The following is a 27,143-nucleotide window of genomic DNA, read 5'->3' on the forward strand; positions in this document are numbered from 1 at the left end:
ATGTCCGGATTCTTCAACTCCGGCGTGTTCAGCGTCTTCGGCGATTAAATTTAAAGCGGCACTGCATTGTAAAGGGAAGTTTCCCTTTGCAATGCAGCGCCGCTTTAAATTTAATTGCCGAAAACTTAGAACTGACATGTTGAGGTACAGGTAAATTTGTAAGATACAGAATACAACATATGATTGAAATTATGTAGCTGCCAACATTCTTATCAATTCTGAACTCATTAGTAGACTAATCAGCAAAATGATTGAATGGAAAGAACAGGATTAGTTCAAACATGCACACATTGGGCCTGATGCTGAGTTATGTGCAATGTAAAAAAAAGGAGTAACTTTGCAACTTGGCAAAACCATGTTGCACTGGAGGGGGAGGTCAATTTAAAATGTGTGAACAGATTTATAGTTGGGATAGGTCATGTCCTAGATCAACTTTAAATTTTAGTTTGAATTAAAGCTATCAACTATTTGTGTGCTACATGAAAACAGCCAGTATTTAACTTATATACAAAATAATAGACTAATTTGCACCCATTATATTGTAACATGGTTTTATACAGGAGAAAATTTACTCCTTTTTTGCTTTGCTCCTAACACAGCATCAGACCCATTGTTTAGAAAGTGATTCATGATCTGTCACTGACTGAGAAAATATAAATGTAAACAGAGGTCAAAAGAAATTGCTACTTATTTAATAATAAAGAAAACTTTTTATTTTGTTCACATTCAAAAATATTTGTTTCTTCACCATAATTTTGTGTTCCCTGACTTATGACTGTATCTTAAAATACATCTGATTATAGCTACCTATGAAACAATGAACTGATTAATATAACAACTGATTGATAAATATAGCAAAATAAAAGTGTACGTATTTAAATAAGCATCGTAAATTAGGACAATGTATATAATTAGTGGTAAATAACAAAGGTCTTTGGTGAGGAAATATGTCAGATGTGAGATGAGAGATGTGTATCTCTTACAGCCGTACTCTGGAGGAAAGAAGTGCAGAGTCCGATGCTCTTCCCGCTGGATCTTTATCGGAGTTCGGAGATCGTCAGGGACGGGAAGCTCTGGAAAGGAAAGACATATATAGACATAAATATACTGTACAATAGGTGATGTGTACTTGCACATTCACTATATATAGACACACACACAGTATTGAAAAAGTATTCAGACCCCAGCCCTTGTTCACACTTAAGATTCTCATGTCTCACAGCAGTTTACTTCTTAGAACGGGCTTCACAGAATCACAGGACAGTTGAGGGGCAGCACGTTTGGGGTCTCGCCATAGATTTCTGATGGAATTAAGATGAGGACTTGGACTGAGCCTCTCAAGGACCAGGATCTTTTGTCTTTATTTTACTGCGCTGGTGCTGTGAGTGCTGGATTATTGTCCACACAAATCCCCAAGGCGAGTTCAAGGGTGTTGGTGGTTGTCAAGCCTGACCTTCCCATCACTGTACGGGAAGAGGTGGCTCGGGAGGAGGCTATTGATGATGTAGCTGGCGCTGTGGAGGAACTTGATGATGAGGATGGTGATGTGGTTATTGTAAATGAGGCACCAGGGGGGGAAACAGCTGATGTCCATGGGATGAAAAAGCCCATCGTCATGCCTGGTCAGAAGACCAAAAAATGCACCTCTTCGGTCTGGAGTTATTTTTATCCAAATCCAGACAACCAATGTATGGCCATATGTAGCTTATGTAAAGCTCAAATAAGCAGAGGTAAGGATCTTGCCCACCTAGGAACATCTTCCCTTATACGTCACCTGAATAACCTTCATAGTTCAGTGGTTAGTTCAGGAACTGGGGCTAGGACCCTCATCGGTACAGGGACACCTAAATCCCGTGGTCCAGTTGGATACACACCAGCAACACCCTCCTCGTCAACTTCCTCCACAATCTCCATCAGATTCAGTCCTGCAGCCCAAGTCAGCAGCCAGACTGAGTCCTCCTCAATACGGGATTCATCCGAGGAATCCTGCAGCGGTACGCCTACTACTGCCACTGCTGCTGTTGCTGCTGTTAGTCGGTCATCTTCCCAGAGGGGAAGTCGTAAGACCGCTAAGTCTTTCACAAAACAATTGACCGTCCAACAGTCGTTTGCCATGACCACAAAATACGATAGTAGTCACCCTATTGCAAAGCGTATAACTGCGGCTGTAACTGCAATGTTGGTGTTAGATGTGCGCCCGGTGTCCGCCATCAGTGGAGTGGGATTTAGAGGGTTGATGGAGGTATTGTGTCCCCGGTACCAAATCCCGTCGAGATTCCACTTCACTAGGCAGGCGATACCAAAAATGTACAGAGAAGTACGATCAAGTGTCCTCAGTGCTCTAAAAAATGCGGTTGTACCCACTGTCCATTTATTGGTGCGAATCATACAAGTTCAGGGTTTTTAATATATATTGTGGTGACCCACTCCTCTACGCAGTCCAGGTACATTTATTGGTGCGAATCATACAAGTTGATGGTTTTCTTATTATATATATTGTGGTGACCCACTCCTCTACGCAGTCCAGATACATTTAATGGTGCGAATCATACAAGTTCAGGGTTTTTAATATATATTGTGGTGACCCACTCCTCTAAGCAGTCCAGGTACATTTATTGGTGCGAATCATACAAGTTCAGGGTTTTTAATATATATTGTGGTGACCCACTCCTTTACGCAGTCCAGATACATTTATTGGTGCAAATCATACAAGTTCAGGGTTTTTAATATATATTGTGGTGACCCACTCCTCTACGCAGTCCAGGTACATTTATTGGTGCGAATCATACAAGTTGATGGTTTTCTTATTATATATATTGTGGTGACCCACTCCTCTACGCAGTCCAGAAAGATACCTCGTTGCAACGTTTTGGACTAATAACTATATTGTGAGGTGTTCAGAATACACTGTAAATTAGTGGAAATGCTTGTTATTGAATGTTTTTGAGGTTAATAATAGCGTAGGAGTGAAAATAAGCCCAAAAACTTGATTTTTAAACTTTTTTTTTTTTTTTTCAAAAAAAATCCGAACCCGAGACCTTAAATCCGAACCGAGACCTTTCGTCAAGTGTTTTGCGAGACAAATCCGAACCTCAAAAATAACGGAAATCCGGATCCAAAACACAAAACACGAGACCTCAAAAGTCGCCGGTGCACATCCCTAATTGTTATGAGCCACCCCTGCTCGTTTGTTGACACTGGGGCGCGTCCTGGCATTTGCCCTGACAGCCAGCATGTCATGTCCGCCCCTTCATCCTGGCTGTCACCGGGGCCACAGCTAGGACACTCTGTAGTTCACCGCCGCATCCTGGTAAATCTAGCAGCCAGCAGCGTGCACAAATAGGCTCCTCTCATGACTACATCCTCCTGTGGTTGAGTGACAGGTCTGATGCATTGATGTCTGCTTGGTGGGTTTCACTATTTAAGGCAGAGAGGGCATAGCCTTCCTCCCAGTTATAGATTTTGTTCCAAGTTCTGTGGATACTCTGTCCGTTTGCTGTTTGATTCCTGTTGTGATCCCTGGCTTGTTTCTGAACCCTGCTTGAACTCTGATTGCCCTGACCTTGGCTTTGTTATTCGGATTCCCCTTGCTTGCTACAAGCCTTGACCTTTTGGCCTGTCCCTGATATTCTGATTGCTACAGACCTACTACCGTTGGACTGTCCCTGGATTACCTCCTGACTTTGGTTACTCCTCCTACCTCCGTCACTACGGTCTCTGAACATAAATTCCGAGTAACTGTGAACATAACATGCTGTAAGGGAAAGGCGGCTGCTATAGGTGAAGACCTCTACTGCCTGTTCTAGGAGTTCATATTAGTGCCGTCAGCCATAACTGGTATAAATGAGAGATTAAATAATTGTTTTCCTCTCACCCTTGCCATATTGAAATGTTTATGGGGATGAGTTATACTTGGTCAGGGGTAAACAAACTGTTTACATCTAGGTAACATTTCAGAGAAATATATGGAAGAATTAACAGTGTTAAAGGGAGTTCATAGACTAATATTTCTGAAAGCATGCACTAACACAACATTCTAGAGTCATTACCACACTGATTATTTTTCTTGAGTACAGTTGATTGGTTAAATGTCCACAAGAATCTTCTTTTACAATTTCATAAGATCCCTTTGACATACCTTAGTAATGAGATAGCAGCCATTACTTCACCACAGCATATATTAAAATAAGTTTAGCAGACCCAAAAACTAGAGTTTTGCAATTTATTTGTGTTTGTCCATTAATTTTTTTAAGATATATAGTGTTGATATATCAGCGTAATACTACATAAATCATCACCATCAGCAGCAGTTATTTATATAGGGCCACACAAAATGTTGTTCCAATAATGTTGAAAACATGTTAATGAATAGTTATGCTCACATGAATAGAATATATGAATCTGATATTTTTGCTCATGCTAATAAGTACTCTAAATGCCAGAATACTAATTGTAGACTAAGTACATGCCTAAACATCTGGAGCATGTACTGATTTCAGTCAGTTTCCTGCATTTAATCTATGTAACTGCATTAGAAATTTAAGCTGAACTGTGAATGTTTTAGGTCAAGGAGGATGGCTAGTAGAGGTACTGTACAGGTTTTATATACATTGTTGCTCTTGTCTGCGTGAATGGCCACTAAAGACAGTATTCAGCTATGATGCTAATAGGTCATTGGCAGATCATTTTTCTGCTGGAAATCATTTAAAAAAAATATCTCTGTGTGCGCTGGGGAATTCAGTTAAACTGCATCAAATGAGTATAACAGTCATTTTTTTATCCCGTCACTAAAAATGCAACAGTTTTTATAGATGTAACAATATAATACAGACACACGCGTTCTTTGGCATAAATAGCAATATTTGTAATAATAAAAGTCAAAATTTGCCCATTTTAAGTTCAACAAATAGAACCCTAAGTAGCCAGGCGAAAAAATACACATAAATATACATAAATACACATAAAAAACCATTACAATTACGGAAGAGGGCTCATTGTCAACCAAATTACACACTAATGGACTGCATTTTAAGGATATTTCTAACCATCAAATAAACTTTTGGTTAACTGTCCCTTTCCCCAACTTGGTCCCATTTTGGGAGGACTTACTACTGCTAGGGATGCACTGGTCTTCCCTATGAGAGAGTTTTAAGAATCACAGTGGTGTGCTAGTTTCTACACAGGTACTGACTTTCCTAGCATGGGGCACCCAAAGTTCTGCTAGTTGTGGGGTGAGTGGTGTTGGTAATTTTAAAATTCACTTTGCAGTATGATGGTTCTGGGTTTACTATGTTCCCCAACACTGAATGCAGCCAAACATCTTGTTTCCCAATTTTCCACATTTTCTTTGGATCTTTATTGTTTAAAAATTAGGATCGTTTGGTATACAAAACAATTGATTCTTTTATTTTATAAAATCCAGCAATGTACACACGTATAAAGTAAAAGTAAAATATAATATACATATAAATATGTGTATTGGATGATTGATGTCATGTGCTGTTTTGCTCAAACCTTTTAAGATGTTTTACAATTAGTACAAGTTTCAAGGTATGCTGAAAAATAATAATATGTCAAATGTATCACTTGTGTAGGTGTATTACAAATATGCACTTAGAGGCTTGGCTGAAAAATAACAAATCAGGCTCAGCCTACGGGTGAAAAATCCTTACCAGCACAAGACAAACATAATCTAAAGGAAACGCAGCTTTAATTATATAAATCAAACCACAAATGGTATAATATGAAAAAAGTAAATCCACATTTATATATATATTTTTTAAATATACATAAACAGCACAATAGAGTACACATAATAACTGTTGGGAATAACAATGCATTTCAAATAGTTTAAGTTCTATAAGGCATGAAAACTTGAAATGTGTATATTTGAATGTTCTTTCACATAGGGAAAACTTTTATTTTAGAAATCTAAAATATAAACTGTCAAAGGTTGTTTAAGAAATTCAAGGAAACTAGCCACTCCAAATGAGTGGTGTTTTATTACACTAGTCAACGAACATGATTAATTACTCCTTGTAATACATGAAATTCCTTAAATTACATAAAGAATATTATTTTAAGTAGTATTATTTGTGCAGTAAAGAGACCTGCTTGAAATAGTATTAAAACTCTAACATTTTGTTTCTTTCATTCACAAAAACGAACTGTATTTCGTGAAGTGGGTGGTCTTAAATGGGGATTTATACATGTGCCAAGTACAATATTCATTCTGTGACTCTTCACCTTTAATGCCTGAAAAGAAACAAAAACATAAAAGAACTTATTCTGTATAACGTAAAAAGTTTTTTCTTTCATAATTCAATGTATACATAGACTTTTGATTTACAAAATAACTTCTTGAAACGATATTTTATTCCGTGCTCATTAAATTGTGAGGAAATACCATACATAGTTCTTTAGCAGTTCTATTAAGCAGAAAGTGAACTCTACCTTGGTATAATAGAGCTGATGCTTAATTATAACAGACATTGAGTGGGATTGACAAGCATAGCTGAAGATAACCATCTGCAAGGTGAGTGATATGGCAGACTAAAATGTATTATGCCTTGACATAGTTTTTCAGTGGTGAGTCACAAAGTGTTATTGTCCACACAGGTAATGTGCTTAAGAAAGCAAAACTCTGTGGTGCTTCAGTTTTAAAGAGGAAATATGAGTTTTCATTATTTTTTTTGCAACATAATTTGGTACAATGTCTTGTTTTGTTCTTTTGTGTGAAGAGAAATTAGACAATTGTTGATGTCTAGAGCCATTTACTGTTTCTTAGAGAGAAGCTTTGGGATTTACTGTGCATAGAGAAAGAGAAGAGATGTTAGAGGAGGTCATTTACGTAGCTGAAAATGTCAATTTAATAAAGCAAATGCCATTTTGAACCTGCTGTTCACCTTGTTTTGTGCAAATGTTAGAAGCACGGTGGCTTAGTGGTTATCACATGTAGCTAGCCAAAATATTTGTTACAGAATATTAATATCTCATATATTTCAAAATGCTATATTTTATTTTCATTTATGTTTCTATACTGCAGTTGCCAGAGTACAGTGTGTCTTTTCACGAGCTGTTCTCTGTGCTTATAAATCCTTTCCCCATTAATTTGATGTTAGTGCTTAGACAGATTAGGTGTGGTATATAGGGCTACATCCATACCAATGCTTTCTCCAGGCGTACAGGGAGCAAATTGGAGCAAGTAGAAGCATGAGAAATTATGTTTCATGATGAATCATTTTCACGCCCCTTCATGCTCCAGAGTTCCATGCATGCCCGAAAAAAGTGTCTGTGTAGATGTTGCCTAAGGATGCAGGTAAATATTTAATTACATTTTACACATCTTTTCAAGTATGCTATTGTGAGATTAGAGACTCAATAGTTAAGTTTGTATGAATTTATCCTTTGGTCAGTTAAAATAAAATACTAATACCAACTTTTTTTTTTCAATGTAATAGGCTTATATTAAAAGATGCATGGTAAGATATGCTTTGATTATCTTTGCAGCCTTATCATTGGTTGAAAAGAGCACATGTGGATCCAGATTCTTGTGTGTTCCTGTGAGAAAGCCATACAACATTCCCAGGACAGGTAGAGAACCATCCAGGGCCATTTCTCTTTAATGAGGCGATGTGAAACTCTCATCTCAGACATCACCATTATAGGCCTCCTTACACTCCTGTCAATTCTAGGAGAAAATGCAGTGTGACACCAATCACCTTCACTTCTTCCTGCAGTCATTGAACTAGCGCAGTAGTGACTTGTAGTGTGAGTAGTGGAGGTACCAGAGGGAAGGAAACTCACAGCATTAGTCACTGTTTTTACTAATGTTATGACTGCAGAGAGACTTTCAGGTCCTTGGTGTCCCACTGCATTCCCTCCTGCAGTCAAGACAAGTGTAGTGACTGCGGATAGAGTGTTTTGTGTAGGAGTATGAAGTGGCTTTAGGGTCAGGGATCCTCGGAGATGACATTATTAATGGTACCATGACAGATAAAGTATATGTATCGCCCTGGAATCATCTGTGAGAAAAATCAGTGACATCTTTGACAAATAGAAATTCAATTATAGGTACCGTGTATACACGAGTATAAGCCGACCTGAATATAAGCCGAGGACCACAGAAAACTGGGGAAACTTATTGACTGGAGTATAAGCCGAGGGGGGGCTTTTTGAGCGTAAAAAAAAGGTGCTGAAAAACTCGGCTTATACACGAGTATATACAGTATATTGTCCCATGTTGTGTTGTAATGCTAGGTGTGCTGTCTCCCCAATTCTGGTGCTCCAGTACCCAGTCAGATTAACAAAAAGATCAAAGCCAAACATAATGGAACATTTCTATTGGTTGATATGCACAGGACTATTTTAAATAATTTTGATTGAAAAATAAAAAAAGACTAAATATTTATCCAATTATTATAAAAACAACTGTATACTTATATTGATATTTAGCAAAAAGCAAATTATGAAATAGATATTTATTATGATTGAACCTGAGTTTATCATTACAATCTATCAAGGAACTTTAATTAAACAATACAATATACATGGTCAGAACACAACTGAGATACACTATATAAGTGGCTCTATATATGAGAACATTTACAAACAGATTCTATATAATTTTTTTTTAAAGAAAGGAATAAAATTAAACATTTCATTAGATCCATTTGGAAATCTATTCAATTTATAAATTCAATGCTCTTTTTTAACATATTTTTAGATCGCCTCCATGTTTACCTGATTGTATAAGCTCTATATACACACATTTTAGATGAGCTTGATCACAATTAAGAACAAAAACAAAGTATCAGAATATGTGTCAGTAGCTTAAGATTCATTTTTTTTTAGGTTTACTTTTGATATTATTGTTATTATTTAATTTCCTGTAAAATGTCACTAGCCAACAACCAAAAGCTTCTTGACAATACTTGCTCCTATGCTATGTCATAGTAACCTATTTTCCTTCTCTGCTTCTTTAATCACTGTCTTTGAATTGGTTTTCAGTTTATGTTTTTTGTGCAGGTGCTGGAAGTGGCTTTACGGTTAGGGGTGCTGGGGATGTTACTTCTAATAATACCCTGACAGCTTAAAGATACGGAATGCCGCCGGAACCCTAGTGAATCAGTGATCTTTGACAGATGTAATCTTACCAATAATCATTCATGTTTTGAGTTGATAGAACAATGTAAACAAACTATATTTGATGTGAGCAATTTATTCAGAAAATACTTGTGTATCTGTTATTTATCTGTCTATATGTATTTAATCTCTGGTTCCATGTCATTTCTTATACCTGTGAGAAACTTAAGGTCAATTTCACATTATTATCAGTTCATTTGTTTTCAGAATACTCCTCACAATACAAAAGGAACGTGTAAGACCCCCCAAAGCCAGGTGTAGATATAGTAATTCCAGAAAGAATTTTAGAAATGAATAGTGAAAGTATTTAATGTCTCCACAATTAGTAATAGAAATGCCACTTCTGGGCCTGTGGAGCACTGGCAATTAGAACAGAACAGAGAGCTTGCACTGTGGTATTCCAAACATTACGCACATATAATTTGCATAATTGGCCCCTCACTGGCCTCCAGAAATAAAGTATTGAAGCAGAAAAATGTTTTTCTTTTATTTTTGGCCAGGGAAAGTTTGGCTAAGGTAGAATACTCCAACTCCAGTGATGAGATTAGCAACCCAGATAGCATTCTTTTATCTGTGCTCTTTCTAAAGCTTTTGTTGCTAACACAGCTATGAAAATAAATTGGGATTAGCCAGGCATATTGTTCTAAAAATAATAGCATCTTTATGCCTTGTCTAGCATGCACTCTGTAAAAACAAAGCCCGAACTAGAGGTGTGTGAGCTGTTAATTGCCTACATCTGATAAAGTGGACCTACAAAAATGCATTCATCTGATTTTGGTTTGCATCAAGCTGTTGCTAAGGACAGATTAATGGCACACACTTTTGTACTAGCAAAAAAAAAAAAATGACCTCATGCTTTTCCCGCAATGGAGTTTTCAGTCTCCTTGCAGTATCTGCACAAAAGTTTTTATTTACGCCCCTTATCATAGCTGGTTCAGATTGGCTAATAAGGGTATAGCTTTATGCCCTTATATTCTTCATGAGTAGACTCTGAAGTTGTTTTCAATTACACATTAAATACAAACAGATAATTACCCTGAACTCACGTTCTGTTAAAGAGGGAGAAAGAAACCAATTACGTCCTGCTTTAGTGGTAACCTCGAGATGGAGGCAATGGGATAGCAGTCCTTTCTGTGAATTCCTATTAAACACTTTAAAACAGTACTTTGTGCACAAGAAATTTGAAGGTATGTAAGGTGAATTAACAGCAGAATAAGCTATTGCTGGAAATGTAATGTAATGGACCTAAGCTGGCATGTGTCCTGGTTCTTCCATTTCCATAACAATGCCGGCATACCAGTAATAATACTCACATATTGCGTATAAACATTGCAGTGAGGACCCCCGCAGGCAATATAATGTTAGTGTGAATACACTGCAGATACTTGATGTCTGTGCCATTTTTTTATTGTTTGTTGTTTTTTTCTCAACTCCACATTAAAAAGCACAACAAACAATAAAAAAAGCAAAAATATAGTTCAAGATGAGTCTAAAAGCCAACACAGTGTAATGCAGTCGTTGAAAATAATGATTGTATGTCCCCTATATCCATTTACATGACTATATTGCAAGTCTTTTACACAGGTCATCAAATGGAAGGCTTCTCGTATCGTTCTACTTTTACAGTAAGGGGGGAACATTTTTCCCTACAAAACATAAATTCCAGTGTGAAATAGAGAACGTTGCGCGTATTGGGGCATCCTCTTATCCAGACGGTCTGCTGTGGTAGCTACGCATCACAACGCGGAACATTTTCAAAATGAGTCACATGACACAAGTGACATCACTACCGTCTAAACCCAGAGTCACATCTATACCCTCCAAATAAAATTATATAAATTTTTACAGGATATCTTACATATATTCACATCACTTGTGTATTATAAAATAAATAAACTCCTAAAAAGTTGCCCAGAGAGGATGGCAGGATTAGGTTGTCAACCTACACCAATATTGCTTGCATCAGACTGTTAAAAGCTATGCTGTTTGCATCCAAATTTAACATTCCACTGATTAAAATGGATGTAAATGGGAATTTAATCTTAAAAACTATAAAATATGAGTTGGAATGTTTAAACTGACTTTTTAAAAATAAAACTTTGTCTTGCTGATATGGATCTGATTACAAATGCATTGTTTTGCACCCTTCCCTACACTGCCAAACCTTGTATGACATAACGGTTGTTAAAAGGACTACCTGTTGACTGCAGTTCATGTTGATATCCTTCTACGTTGCACTACTGTGACTAATAAAGTGAATGGTTTGCTGTGGAAACCTGTAAAAATCTAGCTTTACAAAATCTATTTTTTTTAGGCAATGACTTTTAAACGGCACCAGTTGAAGAATAAATATCTATGAATATGGTGTTGAATCAGATCAAAATTGTTAAAAGGGAAAAGGAGTACCCTTCTGCAATAATCACTTTATTTAAATAGAAAATAATGGAATAAAAGAGCTGTTTATATACTAAGTCATTGAAAACTCAACCAAATAAATTATTGATATGTGAATATGATGAGAAACGGTCACAGACTGTCACACCTGAGCTTCTATTGGGTGGTGAAAATTCTATCACTAGCAGAAAAACGCAATATATCTGATTTCATCTAATCCTTAAAACCACTGATTAATCTGCTAAATATAAATAATGCAACACGCAGTCGGGCCACATAGTCACAATAGGCTGTAATGGCAAGAGCATGAAAATCTTACATCATGCATTTTGTATGTCTGACAAATGCTTGTATATGAAAACTAGTCATGTAAGGCAAACTGTAATGTTGATGGATTTGTGTTGACTGTATCAGCAGTAAGCCTGTTAACTGTCAAGTCTGAAATACCAAATCATTAGTTTTGGATTGGCTTGCTAGCTTCATACTTGGATACGGACTCATTTGGGACTGGTTATGAAATGTCAATCATGTCAGTAAATGTTCATGAATAAAATGATTGTTCAAAGCAAATGGGAGCTTCTGCATAGCTTAACATGATTTATAAGTGTAACCATCATCAGTACTCTGGAGCCATTGGGGGTTAGATACCAGGCTGCTCCTATACAACTTTTCTTTTCCCATTATGATTATCTAGTGGCTGATCATGCATAAAACAATAAAATATGCCCCAGTACACATGTATTTATGACAGTTGTTCTAGATTAGCAGTTATGCATTGCAACCTGTAATTCTCCATCTGTTGTGGAACTACAAATCCCAGGCTGCAACTACCAAATGCATACTGGTACTTGTATTCCAACAACAACTGAAGATCCAAATTTTGCCCAAGTCTTCAATTTTGTGTGTTCTCTTTATGTTCGTAAGAATGTTTTAGACATAAGCTGAGCTATTATACTCTGCTCTATATTCCCAAAACTGTGCAGGTTGTACCATTACTTTATTGTACTATACACTGTAAAGAAATTAATATGTTAAAGCAATGTCATAGCAAAAATTCAACTATGGCTACCAAAGAAAATTTGTTGCACAGCTGACTCCTATACTCTTTTTCAATCCCCTGAGAAAGGGGACAGAAGTCTCTGAAATGCTTCTGCTGGTTCATTTAAGCATCATTCACAGTCTTTAGATTATATTTATGCTATGAAATCTCAAGTCAGTAATATCTAAAATTAGAAAATGCATAGCTCCGCTATTCTCTAAGCTACAGGCTGGGGCTAATTGCCATCATACCATGATGATGGGAGGTCATATTTACAAAATCTGAAGTATCTCAATATGTAAAAAGTCTCAATACAAGCTGATTTATATCTTTCACAGCGATCAGGTTTATTCCAAGACATGGGCGTACCTACCATAGTTGCAACTGCTATAAGACCCACAACTGAGACAGGTCGACTTCCCTGTCAAAGTTTAATGTGTATATGTGAGTTTATCTACATTGGGAGATACATGGGACCCTTACAAACTTTCCTATGGGGCCCACAGAGGACTAGTTACACCTATGAACCATCAATGTATTTTTCACAAAGGTCCAGTTTCTAGTTGGCAAAAGGATCACTGACATTTTGGAATGTTGGTTTGGAATTAAAGATTATAATCTATCCCAATGCACTGCAGTGTTTAAGATTCCCTATCAATTACAAAAAGTTTGTTATGTTACCCACATTTATCTGATCTGCTTTATAGGAACCCCCCCATTTTGTTAACATAGATGCAGACTAATTTGTTATCCAATTTGTTTATTTTAGCAAAAAGACTGTTATTTATTTATATATATATATATTTACACATACATTTTATTGTTTAATATTGTTCATAGTTTATTCCTTAAATTATCTGTTAATAATAATATAATTATGTATATTTAAAAAGGTGAGGCCTCAAATTAGTTTTATACTATAGATTTGTTTTTATGATGTATAATAAAATGTTCTATATTTTAATTATTTTGAATTTGCACTAAATGTAATGTTTATGACATTTGATACGTATATATTTCATTCTACTTCAGCATCATAGGATCGTATTTATTCACCTAGAACGGGTTTATAAGCAGCACAAATTTGGATGTGAAATCTTTAGACATATGCGAAGGTATTCACATTCACATTTGCATTGTATATTTTTGGATTTCAATAATAAGTGTTATACTGATTAACTAATAAATAAATATATAACTATTATTATAATTTATTTGTTAGGCGCCACAAGGTATCCGCAGCGCCGCACACAGTACTAACAGTAGACTATACAGGGTGAAACCATACAGAACAATGAACAAAAAGACCAATACTTCAGAAACTCCAGCCAGTCATATGCAGTAAAGACGGAGTGGAAGAACAGGTATGGAGACAGGAGGGGAGGGGGCCCTGCTCATATGAGCTTACATCCTAAGGGAGGGTAAACAGACCAGGCACAAGAGCAGCCAGTTGAGGCAAGAGGAGAGAAGGGAGGACGAGCTAAAGGGAGGAGATGGGGTTAAGTAGATGGTTGGTAGGCTTTGAGGAAGAGGTGAGTTTTGAGTGCACGTTTGAAGGAGCACAGAGTAGGGGAGAGACGGATGGAACGAGGGAGGTCGTTCCAGAGAAGGGGGGCTGCACGGGAAAAGTCTTGGATTCTGGAGTGGGAAGAGGTGATAAGAGTGGAGGAGAGGCGGCGGTCTTTGGCCGAGCGCAGGGAGCGGGCAGGAGTGTGAATGGAGAGTAGGTTAGAGATATAAGGGGCAGTAGAGTTGGAGAGAGCCTTGTAAGTGGTGGTGAGGAGTTTAAAAAGGATTCTGTAGGGGAAGGGGAGCCAGTGCAAGGCAAGGCAGAGAGGGGAGGCAGAGGAGGAGCAGCGTGAGAGGAAGATGAGTCTTGCAGCTGCATTGAGTATCGAGCGGAGGGGGGAGAGACGGGAGTGGGGGAGGCCAGTGAGGAGGAGGTTACAATAATCGAGGCGGGAGATGATGAGTGCGTGGATGATAGTTTTGGTGGCATCCTGAGAGAGAAAAGGACGGATGCAGGCGATGTTGCGTAGTTGGAAGCGACAGGCTTGGGCAAGGGAGTGAATGTGGGGGGCAAAAGAGAGAGAGCAAAGTTGCGTGACAGAGGAGATGGTGGTGTTATTGACGACAATAGAGAGGTCATGGTGGGATGGGAGTCTGGGCGGAGGAAAGACAATGAGTTCAGTTTTAGAGAAATTGATTTTGAGAAAGCGCTTGGACATCCAGGAGGAGATGGCGGGGAGGCAGTCTGATACCCGAGCGAGGAGGGTGGAGGAAAGATCAGGAGAGGAGATATAGAGTTGAATGTCGTCAGCATAAAGGTGCATGTATTGCATGTAAACTAGCATTGCATAAACTAGCATGTATTTGTGTTTCTTTGCATATACAAACATGTTGGTTTATATTTATTATCAGGTAGTTCATACACCAAGATAATTTGATGCCAACTAGTCCTTTTGTATACCCATACATTACAGGAACAAAAAAAAAAATCTATACATCTATATGGCATCTATATGCACCTTGGTACTCTCTTTTCTGTTTATATTTACAAGCAATTTGTTTTTTTTGGCACTTTTGAAAGGGCAAATCATGTTTATACTTTTGCTGATGTGCATATTTATCACAAACTAAAAGCATGCATGTGGTCCTATAAAGCTTTTGCATAGTCAAATATAAAATATTAGAATGGGTGAGTACATGAATGATGGCCAGATATGCACATTTGTACAAAAGGAGATGTGCTGTACTTTCCCTTTTTACAGTTTACAGTTTAACAGTAAATAAAATAACTAGAAAAAATATTTTTCTTGTTCTGTTCCCTGACAAAGGCTATCCTCAGACAGTGGCGGTACTTGTACCACTGCTCTCCTTGTTAAAATGGCTTCCCCTTCTATGCATGGAGGCCCACTGTGAAGGTTATCGGCTATAGTCTTCACCTGCCAGGGGGCCTTGCTAAATTGTAAAAATCCCTAAATTCGGCAAAAAACAGTTTGCCAGATCTAGGGGTTTCCTCCTACTGGTAAATAGAAAATAGAACCCCAAATATATGCATAAAAGCAACAAGCTTTATGTGTGTTGTTAATTTACTATTGAGACATGATAAAAACAGGTTGTAAGTAGCCTTAAGCGGTAATGACGTCCTAGTACTACCGCACACATTTTAGTATTTATTTTCCTTTATTTTCAGATAATGGTTTATCTGTTTCAGTAAAGAATTAAAATAAACTACTCAGAACAGCTGTGTCTGTCATCTTAAAAATACTAACATTATATAGAGTTTGTTAGGAGGCTATATGATTTTGCTACAGAAGAGAAACAAAGAATATAACAGACTACTTCCATATGTTGTACTGGTTGGAGTTACGTAATGTCTCCAGGACTTCTATGCAAGTGCTGATAAACTTTCACACATCCAGCTTGAGAACTAAGAACACATTCAGATCATACTTCCCAACTCTCCCGGAATGTCCGGGAGACTCCCGCATTTTGGGTGAGTCTCCTGGACTCCCGGCAGAGTATGTCAATCTCCCGCATCTGCCCACCTCCTAGTGAAGTGGGCAGAATTAGGTCCAAAATGCCGCGATTCTCGGGCATTTGGCCTGCCTACTGCTGTAAAATGACGCGTTTGTGTCATTACGTGACGGGTGAGTCCAAAATGACGGGATTTTCGGAGCCCCCCCCCGCACGCCCACCTCCCACATGAGACTCCCAGACGCCAACTACAAAAGTTGGTAAATATGATTCAGATGTATTCATTTGGAAAATGGTACATATATATTGGGCATGCTACAAAGTGACTCCTTACTAAAGCCTAATTTCTCAAATGAAAAATGCCCTGACAGGTGCAGTTTAAAATATCACCAAATACAAGGTGGTGTTAAAAAACAAAACAAAACAAAAAAAACAATACACTGATAACATTCTGAAATATATTGGTGATTTCAGGGGCTAATCAAATTTAAGATATTTCAGAACAAGTTGTGAATGTGAGGGTGGAGGTGGGGGGTATTTTCCCTTCCTGACAGTAATTCCACAGTCAGATTCTTTTTTGCCTATAATGGCTGATTACAGATTGCATTTATATTTACTATACAGCTAACTGCAATGTCAAATATTGTATGAAGGTATGGGAACTTTACCACATTTATAAATGTTAGTTTTTCATTTATATAAGCCTACTTTTATTTTTGATTCAATGATGTTCTTAAAAAGGCAGATGATGTTAAAATAAACAACACCCTTAATAAATTGGTTCACAAACTAATTGTCTTTCAGTAGATTGGATAAAACTTTATTAATAAGAGAGAAGTCACTATCACTCACTGTTGACATGCAATGCAATAAAATAACAAATACAAACAACAATATATAATTATTATTCACAAAATGTATGGCTGTATTTAATCTAACACATGTCTCCACATATAAGTCAGGTCTATATTTGAATAATGCTGTGCAAGAGTTAAGAAGAAGAGTCCAAGTGAAATTTAGTGAACAAACAATTCTGTAAAACAGCACAGCTTTCTACATGACAAGGTCACATACACTGGTGTGTTTAAGAAGTCATACATCCATTTGCCAGCAGGAGTTCCATTAAACAGAAGACGGATGGGACCAGACTTCACACATACAGAAAGATGTGTTCTTCCATGACTTTGATAATAGAGCTGGTTACATAGTGTAGCCTTAAAAAGGTCAGTGGGATTTTTTTTTCTTGGGAGATTTAACATTTTTAAATGTCATAGATATCACAGGGCTTTTCATATTAAGACGTGGGCATTCTTAAAAAGGCAAGGTGTCTAATTAATAGATCATTTTTATCATACAAAAGACCCTCTAAGCTTTTATAGTTTGTGATATAAAGCACATGGAAAGGTCAGTTATAGTGAAGGAAAGCAGACGTCAGCACTCACCTTGAACATTTCACTTGATACAAGGTGCCGTAAAGAGAGAATGATTTGCTAAACTAGAAGTACAATGGAAAAAGTCTGTATATTTTCTTTACAAAATACTGTATATGAAGTACTGTATTTGAAAAACACTTTAATTGGTTGCTGGATTATGGGGGGCTTTCTCAAAATGCCATATCAATAAAAGGTGTTTACCAGCAGCATAGGCAAAGGATAACATATAACACAAGAGAACCCTGAGTGGTTTAATATAGATAACTAAATGAAATTATTGCTGTATTCACAAGTGTCTTCAGCTTTCATGCTATCACTGTAAATCTTACGCTGATGGTTGGAGGTGAGCACAACATTCTCGGCTCCTCAAACAGTGAGTGAGACGCTTGCTTGTGACATCATAGCCAGGAAAAGGAAAGTTAGTGGTAATAAAAGGGCTAAAGGCTGATCTGTGGTAGTGAAATGGAACATGACTCTTTATTGTAACCCGATTGAGCTGCTAAATTATGTCAAAGAAGTAGAGATGGGAAAGGTGATGGCCAAAGAACCAAATGTCATGGTGTGTGAAAAAGGTTTGTGGCAGGGTAAGAGTAAGGTAACCAGGGCTTTTTTAATAAGGGGAAAAAGTATATCAACATAATAAATGCCTGCTATCCAGCAAATTAAAGGTCAGCTATATACAAGCCACCAAATTAGAGGTCTGTTGTTTATTATTAGTTTTGTTTATTTATATGGCACCAATCATATTCTGCACTGCTATATAGAGCGTATGTAGCCATTAAAATCAGATATCACAATAATAAAAACATGTTAGAAAATGCCATCGTAAAATGATGTAGCTTGGCCTCTGTGAGCACTGACGAGCCAGAAGTAATCTGACCTGTCTTCCGTAATGCTGAATGATTAGAGTGTTTCCCAAACCCAGTCCTCAGGGCTCCCCAACAGTGCAGGTTTTTCCGGATCACATGTAACATTATTAGTATCACCTGTGGATCTGTTACAATGTGTCAGTTAGTAATGAATACACCTGTGCTCTAGCAAGGAGATATGGAAAACATGCACTGTTAGGGAACCCTGAGGACTGGGTTGGGAAACCCTGGATTAGACCTTGACTGAGAAGAGAATCCATAGCTTAGGAATATGGGCTGTTCCCGCCTCAACACCCTCCCATGAGACTTTCCAGAAAAGTAGCAAGAAAAACAGCTTTTGATGTGAGGAGAGTTAAAATTGTCAAGAATCTGCAGTGGGTCATGTAGTGCATTTTGTCCAGCATGTATCTTATGTCTATTCAGAAGAACAACCATTTTCACTGGAAATTGGGTGGTTAACTCACTGTATTGCTGATTTACATGCTGGCTTAATTGAGCTTCTTCAACAGTTCTGTTGTATTTGTCTTTTTGTGTCATTGCTCATTTTATGTTAAATTCAACAGATTGGAGATTCATCAAGACATGCATTGTTTGCTTAATGCCCAGATTTTTATATCCTTTAAAAAAACATCTGTTTCTGTGTGGTCTATATAGCATTCTGTCTGTTCTTTTAAGAAATGTAAAAAATGAAACACGTTCACTGAAAATGTATACTTCAATAATGAACAATAAATATGTTTTGAAAAATATATGCTTTATAAGATTGGGGTTGATAATCGGATGTTGAACAAGAGTCTTAATTATAGGTATGGTACATACATGATGTAATTTGTAGACAATTTCTTGTACTTAGTTCTATACATATCTGTATATTCAACATGTTGAAATAACTTAAAGACAAATCAAGAAACACAGTTACAATTAATTTGCTATAATTAATGTCCCTGAAGCATGACATTTTCATTTTCTGAATGTTATCTCATAGTAACATATTCAGCCTTTTTTCTGTAGTGTTAAATTGAAAAGAACCATCTTAAGCACACTCATAGATTCCTTCTCGTCACCCAGCAAAATATCTGCTCAAGATGAACTTGCTTATACTGTGAAACGTAAAAGGCAAAAAAATGAGTAAGCTTTCTCCTGGACAAAACCATGTTACAATGCAAGGGGTGCAAATTAGTTTATAAGTTAAATACTGTCTGGGTTTTTTTTTATGTAGCACACAAATACTTGATAGCTTTATTTGTACACTGAAATATAAATGTGATCTAGGACATGCCCTATCCAACTATAAATCTGTCATCACATTTTAAATTTACACCCCCTCCCCCCTCCAATGCAACATGGTTTTGCAAAGTTACTCCTTTTTTTTTTTGCTTTACCCTCCTTAATGAATCAGGCCCATCATGTTTTTTATGTTTCTTCCACTAATTGCATGTATGATAGAGGGCAACATGAATCTGTCCCTCTGTATGTTTTATATGGTAAAAAGCAGTCCTGCTGCTAGATTGCCTACTAAATATTCTTAATCTGTCCATTGTATTACATGAGTGAATTTACTTTTGTTCTCCCCAGAATCTTCTAAAATTGTTAAACTGGCCACACATGAGCCGATTGGTTCATGTGGGTGGCCAAATCAGTCAAGGTCTAGCCATTCGGCACGAAGGAAGGCAGATCGGATTATTTTTGGCTTGTCAGTGCTCACACAGACCAAGCTACATCATTTTAAGATGGTATATTTCAGCATATTTTTCTTATGACATCTTATAATGATATGATTGAGTTAGATCCCATCATTATTATTGAGCCACAGCTGCTGTGCTAAAGGGTAAACTGTACAACATCCGGCTATATTGCAGTATATGTAGCCAGCTTTTTACATCTATTTTTTACTTTTTGTTGATGTTTTGCATCCTACCCAGAGGGGGAAAAAAATCTTTCAAAGTTTGCTTTAAAGTATGAATCATTACCCTAAAGTTTTAATACGTATGCTATTGTTATACACTTTGAAAGCTCCAAGTATTCCACATTTGGAAAAAAAACAGTTACTAGATGACAGAGATGATAAAACGCTTTTGACATGTGAAAGCTTACAGTCGAGAGAATGTCTTACTTTGTCTACCAATGACATTTTCCTCTGGGGACCAAACATGATGTATAGATGTGTACCATGCTTTTACTAGCTTTTCTTTTTATATACCTCATGGGTGTGCCTGTTCTTTCTATACCATCATCTTGCACAGCTGCACAGCAATGCTTTAAAGCCTTGGGGACTGCTTGCAAAGGACTCCCATCCATATGAATTAACTCTATGTCTAGAGAACTGACAGTGTGAAGAGGAAGAAGAAAATACACAGTGGCTTGATAGACAAATTCAACTGAAATGGCACATTGAGCACTAAAGATTCATTAATAATTTTGACATGCAAAGAGAATATGAGTGGCAGATCAATGCTCTCCAGCTCACAAAGAATTGAAAAGGTACTGTCAATTGAACTGGGCTTATACTGGTAACAATCAATTTTTTCCCTTTAAATATAAATTGCTAATCCAGAACACAGAAAGATCAGAGATGGGAAAATGTCAAATATAGGATTGCCTCCAATCAGTTAACCAGAGACCATGCATTGCTATGTACAAACTCTATTTGCAATGTGTTTTTTAATACATGTTAAAAAGCAAGGTATAATATAAACTAAATTACATATATATGTATGCATATAGATCAGATTAGATCAGATCTAATTATGCATTTAGATCAGAATACACGGACTGGAGACAGGGGATTTCCTGCTAACCAGAAACTCCCTACACAACACTCAAATCACAACAGTACTGAGGGTTAGAAGGAGAAAAAAAGATTTTAGGAATCTCATAGTTAATACATGCATTAAATAAAATATAACACTTTGTCTAAAACCAATTTTTGTGGGAGTCTGCCTGTGGTTTAATGAAGTTTGTCTTTAAGAAAATGCCCACCGTTACTTTTCTTACTTATTTTTGTGCTTAAGTGGATTGCTCTATTATTCTTACTTATGCTTTGGCTGTAGTGTTTTTCTGTGATTTTAGGATAAAGTAAAATTCGGAGAGGCACTGGATGAGTAACTATAACACCAATTGTGGTTTTATTGTAGATTTTCTTATTGTAATTGGATGTGAGGGAAGATTCGTATTTATTCTGTAAAATTGTATTAATTTAGAAGAATTATATTAATTTGATAAGATGGTAAAGATGGATTAGATACGTAAAGATGTTATGTGTGGCAATGTGGGCTTTTTTACATTAATGTACAACTTGCTTTACTTTATGCCTCACTTTTTTTTTAACTTGTGTTATTACATTTATAAATAATATAGTTTTCTAATTCTATTACTGTTGCCAACTTTAAGAGTGGGTGTGGCCAGTAAAGGGGGTGTGGTCAGGCCATGGAGGACAACTTATAGCACTATTTTAAATGTGCACCTTTTTGGATCTAAAATCGGTTTACTCTCGATCCCACTAATATTCTTGGAAATGTCACTCCAAGTGAAATCATTAACGACCGGACAGCTTTACCAAAGAACCTTATGCCACTATGCCCATGTGGGAAATATAAATATCTAATATGTTAAAGGGGACTGATCTCTGCATACAGCAGCAGATCCAATACTTATATGAGAGTTCGTTAAATATACAAAGCCAAGCATGTCCGTCTTAAATTCAGGATCGCTTTACTAATCCGACTAATGTCATTGGATATATAACCAAGCGAAATCCTCACCGATCGAACAGCTTTATCAAAACGAACTAATATCATTGTTTATTGCAATAACAACCAAGCAGCCACAGAAATAATGTGACGCTTTAACTTGCAAATACTAACTCAGCCGCACAGGCTGCTAATAATTAATCTAATCGTGACACGTGAGTGTGGGAGGGAGGGTAGGGGAAGTTAGCCCATATGAAGGACAAAAAAACCGAGACACCCCGGAGGCCAATAGCCAATCAGGCCTTTATCCAGGAGAAACGGGGAAAAAATCCCCTCATGCCCTCGCTAAAAGCGACAAGCAGCATAGCCATGGGTTAACGAGTTGGCGAGGCAAAAGCCTATTAAACTAGGATTGCGGGCGAATATAAGTTTTATAGGCCTCGGATTTCCAACGGCCAATAGCCTGTATGTCCGCAGGGGAAGCACCCTTCTCAGCTGCAGCTGTAGCCGCCCCAATTCTAAATGAATGGGTACCATACAAGGACGGATCTAATCCGATATAGCTTAATGAACGTTTAAATAGGGCATTAAATTGAAATTTAGAAAGCGGTGATCTATCTGCGTGCAGTAGCCACATATCCCCTCCTTTAGGACGAATCAAAGAAAATTTTGAACACAATATCACCGGGCAAATGTTTGAATCTTCATGTGTACATATGTTGAACCACTGTCCAGGCTTAAACTGATCGGTTTTCGATCGGGTCAACTTACAAGAAACATGTGTAGAATAAATATGTGTATGCTTAGCCAATAAAGCATTTCCAATATCGGTATTAGATCTTGCCACTAGTTCGCTTATTCTAAAAGCCCCATGGAAGGCCATACAAAAAGCTGTACTAAATAACAATGCTTCATATGGATTGAAAGAAACTGATGCAAGTGCCCCTACCAATTGTTTCAATACTTGAATGGAAATGGGACGCCTAGTGTCAGCCTCTACTGGTCGTACCCTCGCCCAACCTTTCAACGCTTTAGAAATCATGAATCCTTTCGTTGGGTCTGAAAACCCATGCAGGCGAGCCATAAAGGAAATGCCCGCAAGTATAGACGCCATATTAGATTTAGTAGCACCCTTTACATATCTGTTCCACATGAATTCTAAGATGGGTTCATTCTGACCTGAGGGAAAAGCACCCGGGCATGTGTTCAGAAATAATTGCCATTGTTGCCATGAAGCACGATAAGATCGTCTAGTAGAAGGAGCCAATGAAGCTTCCGCCAAGTCCTTTATACCGACTCGACCATCTGCCAAGCGTAAAGAGGACAAGGAATTCCAATTAAATTAGCGTGTGGGACAAGTGTTCTAAAACGACTCCATTGAAAACGAGATAACGAGTCGGCTACCTGGTTCTCTATTCCTGGGACATGTTTAGCCCGGAAAGAGATATCAAACTTTAAGCACAAAAGTACCAGTCTGCGCAACAGATTGACCGCAGGTAACGAAGTTGACTTTTGTTGATTAATGGCCTGGACGACACCTAAATTGTCACACCAAAAAATTACATTTTGGCCCGACAAACTACTGGACCACAATTCAAGGGACAATACTATTGGAAATAATTCCAATACCAATAGATTTTTTACTAAACCGTTTTGTCTCCATTCTATCGGCCAAGGGGAAGCACACCATTCTCCTTTAAAAAAGGCTCCGAAGCCGTGAGCTCCGGAGGCATCTGTATGGAGCTCTAATTCTAAACTAGATACAATAGGAGACTGCCAAATCCGCACTCCATTAAAATCTTTTAAGAATGTGGACCAGATCCGAAGGTCATATCGTATGTCCATGGCTAAACGAAGCCGAGCATGGGGCTTCGTTAAACCCGCTGTAACTAATTGCAACTTTCTGCAGAAAATCTTTCCCATTGGAATGACTCTGCAAGCAAAGTTCAATAATCCTAACAATGACTGTATCCCCTTCAAAGTACTTGTGTTTGAACTTAACACTTCCGAGATAACGAAAACTAACTTATCGATCTTTTCTTTGGGTAGACGACAACATCCTGCTGTAGTATCGATTTCTATACCCAAGAAAGACAAACAATCAATAGGGCCTTCCGTTTTGTCATGGGCTATTGGAACTCCCATAACGGCAAAAAGAGATTTTGCCGAAAACAATACATCTGCGCAAACTGACGATGCGGCTGGGCCAATGAATAAAAAATCGTCCAAATAATGAGCCAGGCCAACGTGGCCTGTTCCTGCTTGTATACACCAATGCAGGAAGGAACTAAAACATTCGAAATATGCACAAGCTACCGAACATCCCATTGGAAGACAGCGATCAATATAGTAGCCGTCTTGCAATTTAAAACCCATGAATCTGAAAGATTCTGGATGAAGGGGAAGCAATCTAAATGCTGATTCTACATCTATTTTAGCCAAAAGCGCACCCTTCCCAAATGATCTAACAAGCTTTAATGCCTCTTCGAAAGACTGATAGCTCACTGAACTGTGTCTCTCTTCAATGGCATCGTTCACTGAAAAACCCGGGGGATGAGACAGGTGCTGGATTAAACGGTATTTACCTGCCGTTTTCTTTGGCACAACACCAACAGGGGACAATATTAAATCCGCAAAAGGAGGTAAGTTAAATGGGCCTAACATACGTCCCAGGGTGACTTCCTTATTAACTTTATCTCACAATACTTGGGGAAGGAGAGACGCTGATTTCAAATTCCGACCATCACTAGACCGCACCAGTCCAACAATAGGCAACCTAAAACCATCAGTAAAACCGTTGTGGAGAAATTTGGCATGCAGGGTGTCTGGAAAGAAACCCAACCATCTATATAAACAATCCAAATTAACTGGTGAAGGAGCCTTGCGCAGCAGCTCCTGACATACCACGACCCCTTCCACGGGTCGCTGTATTCCTTGTACAATCCTTTGCTGAATGGGCACCTCTACAAATCGCGCAGGTATGTCTATACCTGCATGATTCTCCTCTGCCGCAGGTGGAATTGTTGAAAGCAAAACATCTATTCTGCTTCCTACGGGGGGCACTATACCCCCCAGTTCCTGGAAACCTATCATTTCCAAATTGACCCCCACCCGAAGGGCGCATAAGTTCTGACCACGTTTCCATATCTTTACATTCAAATGGTATCCGATCTAGCCCTTCAGCCTTCTCTCTAAAGCTCTCATCATATCTCCTCCACGCATTATGCCCATCCTTATTTGCCATTTCAGTTATCAAATGAAGATAACGCCATACGTCAATAAGGGCAGCCGGTCTGGTATCTAAATAGCATGCCGCAAAAACACAGTATCCTGAAACCCAATTATTAAAGGAGCGATACGCTTCTTCACCGATACCCCCTTTAGCACAAGCCGCAGCCAAATCTTTCTTACTTTTCTTTGTAAGTGAAAACATATCTACAAAAGCACCTTTTTTAATTCGGTCTTTCATACATGGCCTCACACCTGTTAACAGCGCTGTATTGTCACAGCGTACCATGGAGCATGAATAGAGAGGAGGGTGGAGATGTAGGGTGCAGTGGAGTTGACGAGGGCCTTGTATGTAAGAGTGAGGAGCTTGAACAGGATTCTGTAGGGGAAGGGGAGCCAGTTAAGGGAATGGTACAGGGGGGAGACAGAAGAGGAGCGGCGAGAAAGGAAGATGAGCCTAGCGGCTGCGTTAAGTACAGATCGAAGGGGAGCGAGATGAGAGTGGGGGAGGCCAGTAAGGAGGAGGTTGCAGTAGTCCAAGCGGGAGATGATCAGAGAGTGAATAAGACATTTGGTGGCATCTTGGGAGGAAGGGCCGGATGCGAGCGATGTTGCGCAGCTGGAAGCGGCAGGATTTAGCAAGAGAGAGAATGTGGGGGCCAAAGGAGAGAGAGGAGTCGAGGATGAGACCGAGGCAGCGAAGTTGGGGGACAAGGGAGATAGAGGTGTTGTCGACAGTGATAGAGAGGTCAGAAGGGTCCGAGGTGTGAGGGGGAGGAAAGACTATGAGTTCAGTTTTGGCGAGGTTAAGTTTGAGGAATCGAGAGGACATCCAGGAGGAGATGGCAGAGAGGCAGGCGGACACCCTAGAGAGGAGGGAGGGAGAGAGATCAGGAGAGGAGAGGTAAAGTTGAGTGTCATCAGCGTAGAGGTGGTAATTGAGGCCGTAGGAGCTGATGAGTTCACCCAGGGAAGAGGTGTATAGAGAGAAGAGTAAGGGTCCTAAAACAGAGCCCTGAGGGACCCCGACTAGAAGGGTGGACGGGGGGAGAGAGACCCAGAGGTGGTGACGGAGAAGGAACGGTCAGAAAGGTAAGAGGTGAACCAGGACAGGGCCGGAGAGGCCAAAGGACTGGAGGGTGTGGAGGAGGAGGGGGTGGTTCACGGTGTCAAAGGCTGCTGAGAGATCGAGGAGGATCTGGCTTTAGCAGAGAGATCATTGGTGACTTTAGCCAGGCAGTTTCAGTGGAGTGAAGGGGCGGAAACCAGACTGGAGAGGATCAAGGAGGGAGTGTTCAGAAAGGTAGGAGGAGAGACGGCTGCAGACGAGCCTCTCGAGAATTTTGGAGGCAAAGGGGAGAAGAGATATGGGGCGATAGTTAGAGGGAGAAGTGGGGTCAAAATTAGGTTTCTTTAGAATGGAGGATACGAGAGCATGTTTGAAGGAGGAGGGGAAGATGCCGGTGGAGAGGGAAAGATTATAGAGGTGAGCGAGGTGGGAGCAGGTGGTGGGGGAAAGGGAGCGAAGAAGGTGGGAGGGGATGGGATCCAGGGGACAGGTAGAGGGGAAGAGGATGAAATGAGAGAGTGGACTTCCTCGCCCGTGGTGGGGCGGAAAAAGTGGAGGGGAAGATGGCTAGGAGGGGAGGACGGAAAAGTGGGGGGGTGGATGAGAGAGTGGAGGAGGAGATTTCAAGTCGGAGGGCTTCAATTTTAGAGGAGAAAAAGGAGGCGAAGTCAGAGGCGGTCAGGGAGGAGGGGGTGGGAGGAGGGGGTGGGGCCAGGAGAGTGCTGAAGGTGGCGAAGAGATGGCGGGGGTTAGAGGATTGGGAAGAGATGAGGGACTTAAAGATTGTTTAGCGAGTGA

At 38.9% G+C, this 27,143-nt stretch overlaps 1 protein-coding gene across 1 annotated transcript in view; it reads right to left on the reverse strand.

Moving 5' to 3' along the window:
* LOC142116545 (hemicentin-1-like) overlaps nt 1–23,893 on the reverse strand; it is a gene marked incomplete at its 3' end in the record, with an annotated part of 34,803 nt that extends 10,910 nt beyond the window's left edge. The window contains exons 1-3 of the mRNA XM_075194129.1: nt 23,678–23,893; nt 21,393–21,537; nt 984–1,073 (exon numbers count right to left, since the gene is read on the reverse strand). Coding sequence (XP_075050230.1) covers nt 984–1,073; nt 21,393–21,537; nt 23,678–23,893 — 451 coding nt within the window. The remainder of the gene's footprint in view (nt 1–983; nt 1,074–21,392; nt 21,538–23,677) is intronic.
* Nucleotides 23,894–27,143: the final 3,250 nt, after the last annotated feature.

Source organism: Mixophyes fleayi, unplaced genomic scaffold (genome assembly GCF_038048845.1).
Source record: "Mixophyes fleayi isolate aMixFle1 unplaced genomic scaffold, aMixFle1.hap1 Scaffold_167, whole genome shotgun sequence".
NCBI classification, from domain to species: domain Eukaryota; kingdom Metazoa; phylum Chordata; class Amphibia; order Anura; family Limnodynastidae; genus Mixophyes; species Mixophyes fleayi.